At 38.2% G+C, this 12,487-nt stretch overlaps 1 protein-coding gene across 1 annotated transcript; it reads right to left on the minus strand.

Annotated features, from left to right (window-relative positions):
• Positions 1-33: 33 nt before the first annotated feature.
• Positions 34-3,706, minus strand: LOC106153784 (P-selectin-like). Its single transcript, XM_086997971.1, has 6 exons — positions 3,420-3,706; positions 2,695-2,919; positions 2,246-2,449; positions 1,402-1,614; positions 1,044-1,241; positions 34-678 (listed from the first exon to the last, which is right to left on the minus strand). The coding sequence occupies exons 1-6, from the start codon at positions 3,577-3,579 to the stop codon at positions 389-391; spliced, it is 1,290 nt and encodes a 429-aa protein (XP_086854097.1). The 5' UTR covers positions 3,580-3,706; the 3' UTR covers positions 34-388.
• Positions 3,707-12,487: the final 8,781 nt, after the last annotated feature.

Below are 12,487 nucleotides of genomic sequence, written 5' to 3' on the forward strand. Positions count from 1 at the left end.
GCTTACATGAATCTTCATTATACTTACGTTCGCATGACGTCAGTTGGTTGGACCAACCAAGATTGCCCGTCATCCAGGTACAATTCACTACCCGGATGTTACTGCTATCATTGAATGCGTAGCCAGGGTAACATGTGCACATGACCAGATCTCCAACCGTACCGTTGGTGCCTGTGCAGTTGTAGTTTCCGGTCTCGTTGATGATCAATTCCGGGCATGGTAACCCTTGTGTAATTAAGAATAAGATGGAAAAAGAAATACATTTCTAGAACTACATGTCATCACATTTGAAACGTACAGTGCAAATCGTGTTATAGTGTACTGCTGTTTACCGGGATGGTCATAGTGATAAAAATATATGACTGTTTCCAAGATAATCTATGAAAATTTAATTAATAATTTTTTTGTTAAAACCTTTGCAGACAGGTGGGTCTCTTTCCCAAACAGCGACCCCACTGGACGAGTTTTCGCTAGATGGCGTAGTTGTCTCCAATTCACGTGTGTTGTTAGCACTGACGCACTCAACGGAAACAGAGGTCACGTAGGCGTTGCCGGCTTGGACTGCGTACCCAGGGTCACAAACGTACAGGATGACATCGCCGACGATTGCTCCTGAAACGTTTCCGGTCACGTGGTTTTCTGTTGGAATTGTGGGCGGGGCGCATATCTCTGTTGTACCTGCAGGTTATTTTTTGGTCACAAAGCAATAACAGGTAAAATGAAAAAAATATATTGTGCTAATTTTTGATTAGAATGAGCATTGTAATAATTTTCAAAATAAGGGAAAAAGCAGGAAAATTTGGAGAATGGAAGAACTCTTGCATTAATGTATAAGAAGAATAAGAGCAGCAACAAAGAGAGGGAGTATGTGCTGTAAATGTAGGAACGTAAGGAATGACAATACGAACGAAAAGTAAAAAAAAAAATAAATAAATGCAATAATCAATGCACCAGATGTAGTAGCACATCTTTGTTAGTGAGAAGTGTTCTTCATTAATTAAGCTACATAATAGTTCGAGTATTTCACTTGTTTAAACACTTACGTCCGCATGATGCCAGTCGGTTGGACCACACTGGACTGTCAGTCATCAAGGTGCAGTCCAAGACCCGGATGTTTCTGTTGTCAGGGTACATATAACCAAGATAACAACTACACGTGACAGAATCTCCTACAGTTCCGCTGATGCCTGTGCAGTTGTAGTTTCCTGTCGGGTCGATGATCAAATCCGGACACGGTAAAGCTATGTGATTTAACACAGAAAAAAAACTTACAACACATTAAAAATTTTATACACCAGTTAATTTTAAAACATAAGAAAAAAAAACAGGACGACAATGAAATGCATATACAGGTAGAAATTTTGGGGAAATGACTTATTTGAATATGCAAGAATTGCTTACGTGTGCATGACGTCAGCTGGTTGGACCACCCTGGGCTTCCACTATCCAAGGTACAGCTTAAGACCCGGATGGATGTACTGTCATCATATGCGTAACCAGGGTAACAGTTGCACGTGATCGAATCTCCAATTGTTCCATTGATGCCTGTGCAGTTATAATTTCCGTTTTGGTCGATCGTCAAATCAGGGCAGGACACAACAAATGACGTTAAATCTAAAAGAAAAAACACAGAAAATGCAGAAGATTAATTAAATTCGAGTCAGTTTATGTTTATTTTAATATAGGAGTAAACATGTATATGTTATATTTTAGTGTGGAAAAATACTTGCAATAAATTGAATTCCTTATTTTGTAATCGAGGGAAACTATATCACTGTTCTTGATAGAGAACATTTTAAGTGATATACTAGTATAAGTACAATGAACCCCACTGTAGGACATCAGAGCATTGCTGTATCAACACTGTTATATTGTCGATCTGATATTAGAATTTCAGGTGAACATGGTCATCACTTTGAAGAAACGCCATGCTTGCAGGTAGCAGGAGGAGCACCAGTGCTATGTGGTGTTTCCTTAATTCATCTGCTAGCCAAATCCATGAGATAGCTGAATACGCTGCAGATGGTACATGTATATAGCTGGTCGTTCAGCTTTTTAGCTACAGTGCTTTAATTTTTTAATATAGGCCTACTCTAACCTTTTAACTAAATCACAAAAATCTGAAAGCGATAAAATGATAATATTTGCTTCAACGGTTATGATAAATATAAGAGAGCGGTGTACAGTTAAAACCCGTATTACAATATCAACTAATACAAGAGACAATTAATACTGATTTACCCACCGTAACATATAGGTGTCACCACTGTCCACTCCATGCCTGCTAGAGTGGCATTCCATGTACACTGACTGGTCACGTTGGTCCTGGAGTCCGCCATGACGTAACCACTGTGACAGAAAAACGTCACAGTATCCGCCATACTGCCAATTGTTGACGTTACATATACGTGACTCTCAGCTGGGATATTGATTGTAGGGCATGGTAGAGCTAAAAAAATAAATAATATATTGTTAGATGATAAATAATGAATAAGTGAATGGATTATTAGCTGTAACGATTGTGGTAGTTAAAATACATTTTTAGCGTATATTGCTATAACTTGTCCATATATTCATCCCGCTCTTTAAACGCCATTTGTTTAATTATGTTATTATCCGGACCTTTATATATGCTCCCCCCCCCCCCCCCCCCCCCCCCCCGCATACAACATCCACATCATTTACTCAACTTACGTGAACATGTTGTCCATGTGTAAGGGTACGAATAATAGGGGTCTACAGCCCACTGGCCGTGGCTAGTGCAATAAACGGTGCCTTGGCCATTGAGATACCAGCCTGGATCACAAGTAAACGACACGGTGGTGTTCACGGTACAACAGTTGGTTCCCAGAGAGCACAGCCCGTAGCTCGGAGATATGTGTAGTCCGGATGTGATGACAGGATGGGTGCATACTGTGCCTAGAAGTGCGTGTGTATGTAAAAGTATCTTGTATTTTTCCTAATACTTTTTAATGAAAATACTACACTTTTTGCTAAGAACGACTATAAATCCAATTTGTTGAATGATAACTAACAATCGCTTTATTCAGCGCGGGGTAATCCAGCTTTGGTAAAGCCTTTAAGATAATTAAGACAGTACAAGCACATTACCAACAATTTTAATTATGTGTGAATTTTAATTTTTAATTTTACTTTTAATTCTTAAAAGAGTTGACATATCTCAATGGTTACAGATTTTAGGAACAGTATATTATTCGGAAAATATTTCTTTTAGAAACATTAAAAATAAGATCCCAGAACTGAAATATGAGAAGGTCTGGTGCTATTTATTGACAATGGAATACTTTGACATAATTTATATACAATTGTATTGATATACCATTAACTGAATAGGAATTATTATGTCAACTGCACTTATAACATCTACCGTAAAACAAATGACGTAACCATGCACTTACTTGGAGGGTTTCCTTGTCTCTGGCAAACGTATCTCGAAGTGGACGCACAGTCCTGACGGGTCCAAACTCCAAGTCCTGTGGGGGTGATCGTCACTCCCTGACATGAGCCCGTCAGTGTCCCAGGGTTGCCGTCTGTCACTGAAACACGATATAAAAGCATATGACAGATCTGGAATGGTAATCAGCGGCTTTTACCTTGGGCAGAGCTGAATATTTTACATTAATGTAAAAAAACTGACATTCTCATAAATATTAAATAAAACTTCGGACAAAAAAAAAAAAAAAAAAAAAAAAAAATCCCACTACCACTCCTTCGAATTATAATATTTTATTGAAAAAGATTTCGTGCAGAATTATAGCTTGGCCCGTATTTTCACTATGTACCAAACGTGTTGGGTATTTATGCTTTGGCACTATCACGTGCACAGAACACCGAAAATAGTTTTATGTACCTGTGTAGTTGACGCTCTCTCCGTCACCCCAGGTAAATTCACTGAAATCGGCCGTCGAACCGCCAGTGTCGTTTTTGCTGAGCCCCACCCATAAGGAGTCTGCCACGCCCTTGGCGCTGAAAGTTGAGGAGACATGATACAAAAAACAGCTGAAAGTTGAGATATAGGGCCTTTTTTCATATCGAACATACCGGGTACCGCTCGACACTTTAAATAGTTTTTTATCAGTATTCATTTAATTTGATGGAGGTCTTAGCATGGAATTGTACTCTACTGGTGTTTGTATCCGCTTTCCCAAGTTTGGTTCTTGCTGTCTGTGAGGCAGTTGATAAAATTGCCGTGTGGAGAGCGAACGGGTGCTCTGGTAATATAATTAGCTGGCACACTTATCCATGCTCTTTATTGTTCCCAATCTAGACCTTAGGAACTAAAAAACGCCTCAAATAAAACTGAAGTCGATGTTTTTCTGGGATGTCAAAGGAATAGGCATCCCAAAGGAATCACAGATCGTTAACGAGAGGCTTCATTGGTTAGAAATGGTGGGTCCTAGGTCTACATAATCCAGGGGCGGGGTAATATATTGGAGTGGCGGATTTGTTCAGCTCCAACGGACCGTTTGGGTTCCGCTCTCTGGAAATTTCTGCACTGTGGATATTTAAGAGGTACTTGCTTTTGTCTCCCACAGACAACTTGGTGACAACTAAGTTACGCAAATTGACCGGCCTGGTCCTTCGAGGTTTGCCACATTCACTGCTGGGCGGAGATGGCAGTAAATCGTACGTGTTAACGTTAACGTCTATTGATTTTCTTACTTGTTTATTTACCTGCTTCACAGTTAATAATATCACATCTCTTTGTTGAAACGTTCCCAAAGTGAACTCTTGGGCGGGTGTTTATTCGCCCATGTTGAAAATGATACCGTGAGTGGGAGAGAAAAAACATGGAAAAAAGATGTAGTAGGTATAGATAAGGAACTAGAAGAATTTGGTTAAATCTCAAGTCTTATAAGTATCTGCGCCCTGTTAAAATATGTACGTGGTCAATATAGGTGTATTCTACTTATAACTGTCAAAGGAAATGTAATTTAGTATAAAACTATTTTCAAATGCGCATACCAATTCGCAAACGAGATGGCATCAGCTGCGCTTGGTAATTTCATGAATGTTCCACAGCTAATTCGGTTATTTTTATGTTTTTGGCCAGAACAATTATACTCTTGTTTGATTGATACTGGAGAAATCAGAATTCAAAAGTGGAAGCAATAGGAAGCAGATAACCCATATGCTTAAATCAATGTTATAGAAAACGCCTGCTTCAGTTCGCAAACAATGCTTTTCAGTTTAGTCAAGGGGAAGTACAAAATTGCATCATGCATATTTTATACGTTAACGACAATGCAACAAAATACTTATCAGCATTAATACAGTTGTCATTTACTGCGAACATCAGATGACAATTTCATGCTCGATTATGCTCGTAAAGTACCAAGAACACTTGGATAATCACAGGGTCGTTACACAGTCCTCATCGGAATATAGTGTCTCACATAACGGTTTTATTCGTCCGAGTAGTATCGCCCCTGAGTGTGTTTTAATGTAGAAAAACAATGGTTCCCATTGCGTGCTGTCGTACTGTTCAACAGTATGGATTCCAGTAATGGGCAGCCGCATACTGGCTTTTGTTTGTGCAAAATGTATTCCCTAACCTACATAAATTTGTATCGCCATTTTAATGTTCATTTTCACTAAAACAAAGTATACGTCTTTTATGATGGGTCGGCAGCGACGCTGCTTCAATAATGTTCGACCAATGTTTTATTTCCTCTCCTCACAATTAACGTATCAGCAATGTTTTATTTGACTGTACTTTCATCATGTACTGTCAAATGTCATCAAAACTGTAACAAACTGAAACTAGATATGCTTTATAATTTACTTCAGTTAATTTTTTTATGAATTTTATTTAGTTTTGGAAAGACCTACACAGATCTACAGAACTGGCTTATAAGGTATTTTGTTTTAGAGAGATGCATACATATCATAGATCTGTTTGTTCAACTGACTACCCATTTTCATGCACAAGGGCTAAATGTTACATTCTCGTGTTAGTAGTATGTTTCTCTTGTTGTCTCTTTAAGCCAATGCCTTTACTGAATCAAGCATGGTAAAAAATGTGCTCTATGAGAACGTGCCGCTTCCCTACCTTATTATTACGCAGTTTGTTGGTTAAGTTAATTTGATTTCAGAGTAGGTAGACTATCATCTCACGCACGCTCTTACTGTTACACACTATTTAACATATAAAACATTCATAAATTAAATGATCATTGTTTCTACCATCTTCCGTACTTGTCCATATGACTTTGCTATTTTACAATATATAAAAACTGTCATTATTATTTATTTTACTAATGTAAGTATGACATATTGAAACCAGGGGTGAAAGATGTTTCAAATGCGGACGTTGATCGATTTTGGGGACTATTTAATTGTCAAACATCAAAAGGTTCAACCAACAGATAAAAGCCAGTTACACCGTTACACTAGATTTAACTCGTAAAATATTCATGCATTTCTGTTGATGGCGCTCTCGACTCATTAGAGTACCATCAAGTGCACCTCTAGGTAAATGTTTCACTCCAGCCCGTGACACTAACAGTATAAAAAAAATTAATTGACTTGCCCTATTATTGCCCTATTTGTCCAGCTTAATTATGTTTATTTCATTTTCACTTCATTACCATTATATGTTATCCACCTTTATTATTACATTGTTCTTACCTCAGTATAACCTAATACATGTGCATGTAGACCCATTTTGCTACATTTTTTGTGTAGTACAATGTACATGTATGTTCGTCTTGTATACAAGTGCATGTATTAGTAGCAGACTGTATTCAACTAAGATAGCCAACCCTAACATGTACATTGTTATTATTTTTGTTGTGTGAATTTAATGAGAATTTTATGCTTATTCTTCTCCTTGATACGTCTGTCTTTGCTATGTGTCACGTTTAGTTGTACATGCATGTGTGCGTCTTTGACCAAGTCCATTACATACGATATTTTTCCGATGTAGCATTGAATGCATTTATGTGAGATGGAGACTCTTGTGAGTAAATGGTCAAGTTAGGCCCCTTTTATTTCCGAATATGTCAACAAGTAAACCATCCTTCCTAATGCTGCACAACATTTTTAAAACTAGCACTAGCATAAAGAGGTCGCTCTCTCCCCGTGTTTTCAGGGGATCCATTTTCGGACAGAACTAAGCCATTAATTCCACGTGTTCGTAAACACTATACCTTGTCAATTTTATAATAATAATAATAATAATTTATTGTTCATTAAGAGACAAACTTTATAGAATGTTCGGTAGACTAAACAGTATGTAATATATCATACACACACTGGACAAAAGAAGTGTCACCCCTACTGAGCCAATACTATGGGGGAGATAAATGACTGTGGAATGATATGCTCCTTGTATCATTTTATTAACATCAAATTTCACGAAAAATCACAAAATGAGAACAAAATATACATTCTACCAAAATATGCAGTTTTAAGTCCAAAATTATTACTTAGTGGCATAGCCACGTGACCTAATAATAGGTGCCAGTATACGAGGCAAGGATTCATATAATTGTCTGATGCGTTCAGGACTTATGCTGGCCCAAGAATGAAACACTGAATATAACAGAGTTTATCTGCTGGTTAGACGGGCATTTGTAAAAAGATTTGACATATCATTCCACAGATTTTCTATTATGTTTGCATCCGGACTCTTGGCAGGCCACATCACCCTGCGAATGTCCTGTTGTTCAAACCAATCATCAACTGCTCTGGGCCTGTGACAAGGAGCGTTGTCATCCTGGTGAACAAACGGATAATTCCTGTCACCAAACATGTTAGTAATAGATGGTAGCAAGCCTGACTCCAAAACATCGATATATTTCTAGTGATTCATGTTTCTATCAACCACTATCAATTCGCCCAAGCCATGGTTGCTGATGCAGCCCCACACCATGATGAATATGCTGCTTAGGGTTCGAAAATTCAGTGCATGTAGTTCAAATGCTTTACCAGCAGTTTGCCAGCATCAAACCCGTCTGTCATCAGAGGTCAGACCATAGCGACACTCATCAGAAAAAATATATAGGACCAATTGTCATGGACTGTCCAGTTCCAGATTCTGTTGACCCTAGTTCACTCTACGTTGTCTGTTTTGTAACGATTTAAGAGGTTTCAGGCTTGCTACCCTGCTGTACACTCTATGAGCATGTAACCGACGCCTAGCAATTTTCACAGACACATTCTTATGTGTGAAATTGTTCCACTGTGCTGTCAACTGACAAGCAATGTCGAACTTTGACAACCTGGGCATCAAAATCAGTCGTCGGTCTTCACGGCCAGTAGTTTTTCTTGGAAGACCCATTAGAGGCAATTTGTCTCTTGATCCAGTGTTTTTATACCGAGACCAGACCCTCTGCACGGTTCTGACTGAACAATTCAATTGTATCGATATTCTGACATTGCTTATATTCCGCCTCTTCAGGTTAATAACTTGCACCTATAACCGTTAGATAATTGCCTGTATCTTGCCATATTGGAGGAAGACAGGAATGACATTTGCTGTACATGTACAAGACTAACAATACAATTCCATGGTATAGCGGTTTTATACTCATTAGTCACATTATAAGTAGACCAGGCATCATAAGTGCCCCAGATCTGCCTACTTTTCTTACTCTGAGTTAGGGGGTGACACTTCTTTTGTCCAGTGTGTGTAGAATGAAAATCATAACCCATTTTGGATAGATTATGATTTTTATGGTAATATATCTAAAATTACAGGAAATAAGTGTATTTGCATAGACTAGGTGCCCGTAGTTAAAACGTTTTTGGCTCAGATCAATATACGCCACACATGATCGTTATCAATCCAAAGCGTTCAATAAAATTGGGAAATTTGAGAGTAGTGGAGGGAAAGCTCAATAACGTGGAAAAGGCGATTAAAAAACTACAGGGAATTACTATTAATACTACTACCACTAAAACAGCTACTACTACACAACTACTATTTCATTAATACTACTGCTACAATACAAACTACTACTACTTCTACTACTACTACTACATGAACTTACTACATGCACTGCTACTAAATAAACTAAGTACTGCTTGCACGACTCTTACTGATAGTAGGATGATGATGATGTTGATAATGTGCATTTGATTTGAGTGGCTCATTTAATGAATTACTTACAGGAGATAAAACATCAACGTGAAGTGACTGGAAGGTGTCTTCGTGTTCACCAAGGTGCTGCACAAGTTCTCACAGCTCGCTTTAGCCGTCTTGTAGTCGACCGCTGAGTTAGAGGGGGATACACACAAGCCATACGTGCTCTCAAAGGTGGGACAATAAGAGACCCCGCTTTCTGCTGCTGTAAACAAGAGAATGACTATGCATAAATTTTGTTTTGTGTTAACTGGGCATAATCGAATATGTAAATCTATAATATTTGTTCTGGCATAAAAATACTGGCGGCGAAATACAAGATCGAAGCAATGCGCACCGAAGTTGGAGCAAATTAACGATTTATTTTCTAAACTTTCGAAAAAATTATGAAAAAAAATATTGACTCACAGGCCTAAATTTCAGTAACGATATGAAAATTGAAAAGATCAAAAACAAAAAATTTGGTCCTTACATTGTACTTGCAAACAATTCAGCAGTACTGCCGATGCGAACAGCAAAAGTGGAGCCATCTGAAATATTAATATCAGAAATAAGATGTGTGCGGCTGCTCTACACCAGTTACAAAATCAATTCTAATAGACACGCGTAGAGTTATTGAAAACTATTTTAAGTGTTAAAATAGTGTTTTAAAGGGTAAGAGGGCAAAATTCGAGTGAATCACGAATACCGAAAATTGTCTTTTTTTTTCATGAAAATTTTAAGATACAGCAAATAATTGTTCCAAGGTTTGGGGACTCGTACAACATTTTCACAAGCTCGCTTATGTTGCCACGTGTGTTAGTGTTTTGGGGAAGTACTTCAGTCTCGGTTTGTATTGCTTTGTTTAATTTAAAGGTCACTTTAAAAATCGTGAAAACAATGCCGGAAAAACAGAAAATAGCTCAAAATAATTACGGTAAAAACTTGAAGATTAAGTCGGTCTTGAAAATTTATCGGAAGACGAATTTCTGTCGACGCAATTTTTTACACTTTGAAAATTTTGTCAAATTTGAAAATGGGCCTCTCGATAATTTTGAAAAGTTTGTCACCTAATAGAGCTGTGTCGGAATCAGGCACTGAAAATATTAATTTATTTTTAAGTGACGGAATCTTCAAGTTTTTACCATACACCAATTACACCAGTCAATTAGCAAGAAATGTCCTTGGCGACAGCATGAAATCTCATGATAAAACTTATATCAATAGACATTTCGAATTTTTATCCAATGCTATCGCTTCGCTTTATCTTTTTAAATACTCACAGCAAAAATCGTGAAAATACTGTATCTTTCCAAAGTGATGGATTGTGCTCTTATTCGTAATACATTTCCAAGTGTCCGATTTGCAGTGTCAAATTGAGGAAAAACGCCAAACGTTGCGATGCAGCAAGCAATCACTCTACCAGTTGTCTGCGAGGTAATCCCACACGAAGTCGCTAGAAATTAACAATCGAAAGCAATATAATTGCGCTGCATAAATACGGAGTATGTACCTCTGAATCAGAGATAACCAATAGCATTTCGTGCTTTCGTGTGGCAGTGCTCTAGATAGAGTATATAATGTCGCTATTGATGTGATTGGCTGTTATGAAGCCCGTATAGGTTGATCATTAAGTTTATAGATGCGCAGGGAAATACCCTTTAAGAACGGGGATATTACGTTTATAAAACCCCATTTAAAGTGGATAGCGTCCTTTTGCGTCCTTTGTGAGCCATTCAAGTGGCGTCGCAGTGGTTGTAGAATGAATGCTCGATGATCGGTCAGTTGTCGTATTATTTTTTACTCTCAAAACGGGACCGTACTACGGGACGAAGAAAGGGCGCCGTCCAGTGTAAATTGGGCTTAAGTGGTTACGAATAGAGAACAGCAACAATGACGGATTATGGGGGTTAGTAGGGGGGGGGGGGGAGTTCGCACGACCCCCCCCCCCTACTGAATTTTCAAAAAATTAATGCACACGATTTGGTAAATCAAAACCTCTCTCTCCTCAAAAAAGTCTTGACAATAAACAGTGCAGGCAACATACGATACTGATGCAGAGCATAACCAAGACTATCTTAACTGTACCTTACATACTGTTTGCCTAAAATAAATATTTTTACATTTTTTTTGTGGAATTGCTAAGACTGCAAATTTCAGTCTTCTTCATTCATTTGCATGATTTATGAAGATGAAATTCGACCCCACATTCATAAATGTCGCTGTAATTCCCACAGAATTACTTTCCTGGCAGAATTAAAAATATTTAACTAATGGTGAGTGCATTAACCATCAATATTTGGTTAAATATTTTCTTTAGCTCATCAGGTTATTTTATAATTATTCAAAATAAAAATGTTTCCGAAATTTGATCGCCAAGTGTATCTATAAATGACTAACTGTAAATCTATTAATTCTTAAGTCATAAAAATAGACACCAAATTAATTGAGATTTTTAAAAATTACTTTTCGATGGAATAGTGAATTCTGGCTTGCGAGTCACACCAAATTAACTAAGACTTAAAAAAAAAATACTTTATAAGGTAAAAATTAGTTCTGCTTGAGAGTCTCGTTTTATCTGCGTTTGCACATGTCACGTGACCTCTCAAAATGACGGGGGAAGATGCACCGTTTCATTTTCGAGATAATGAGGGGGTGTGCGGACTTGGCCTTATGAAATAATAACATGTATAGAGTTTGGCTGCTGTTAGAAGAAACCATCATTGCGGGACTGAAAGCACCTGAAAGCACTACAGTACACAACTGGCGGGATTCTTTGAGAGAAAAAGGGCAAGATGTGGCAGAACTGACATTCATGCGTGACGTACAGTTATCCACCACGGCTGAGTCTTTTTGTCTTTGACATCCGCAGTGGAGCGGCGCGAGTGCATGAAAGGATCTACGAGAAGATGTCACTGTAGCGTCTGCCGATAAATATGCACGTGATAACACGTGGTTTAACGACTGCAGCGAGCAGTATTACGACTGCATTTCATTAAAATAATCAAAGACAGGGGCTAATTACCGCACGTGGTACATTCGTGGTCAGACACCTACTGAAGTCTTTCTGTGAAAGACGCGAAACCCAGCGGTGGACATTAGAAATAAGCAGAGGAGAGGTGCGCGCCAAGCCAACAGCGTTGGACACCTAAATAAATATCAATATGGCTGTGATGTCCGAGTGCAGCATCCACATCTATGAAGGAACTTGGCAGAGATAAACTGCAATTATTTGCGTAAGCTGGTGCATTTGACGAATGAAGGAATTTACCGACGGCGAACCAACCTACACTGGTTAGTACTTGAAATGGCGACCATTTCAAACAGTTTTGGACTTTTATTATTCACTGTTTATGTTTGCACGGTGGTGTTTATATTGTTGAATTTGAACATGCAGTT

The sequence above is a fragment of the Lingula anatina genome, chromosome 10 (assembly GCF_051362555.1).
Source record: "Lingula anatina isolate TDL-2025a chromosome 10, LinAna3.0, whole genome shotgun sequence".
NCBI classification, from domain to species: domain Eukaryota; kingdom Metazoa; phylum Brachiopoda; class Lingulata; order Lingulida; family Lingulidae; genus Lingula; species Lingula anatina.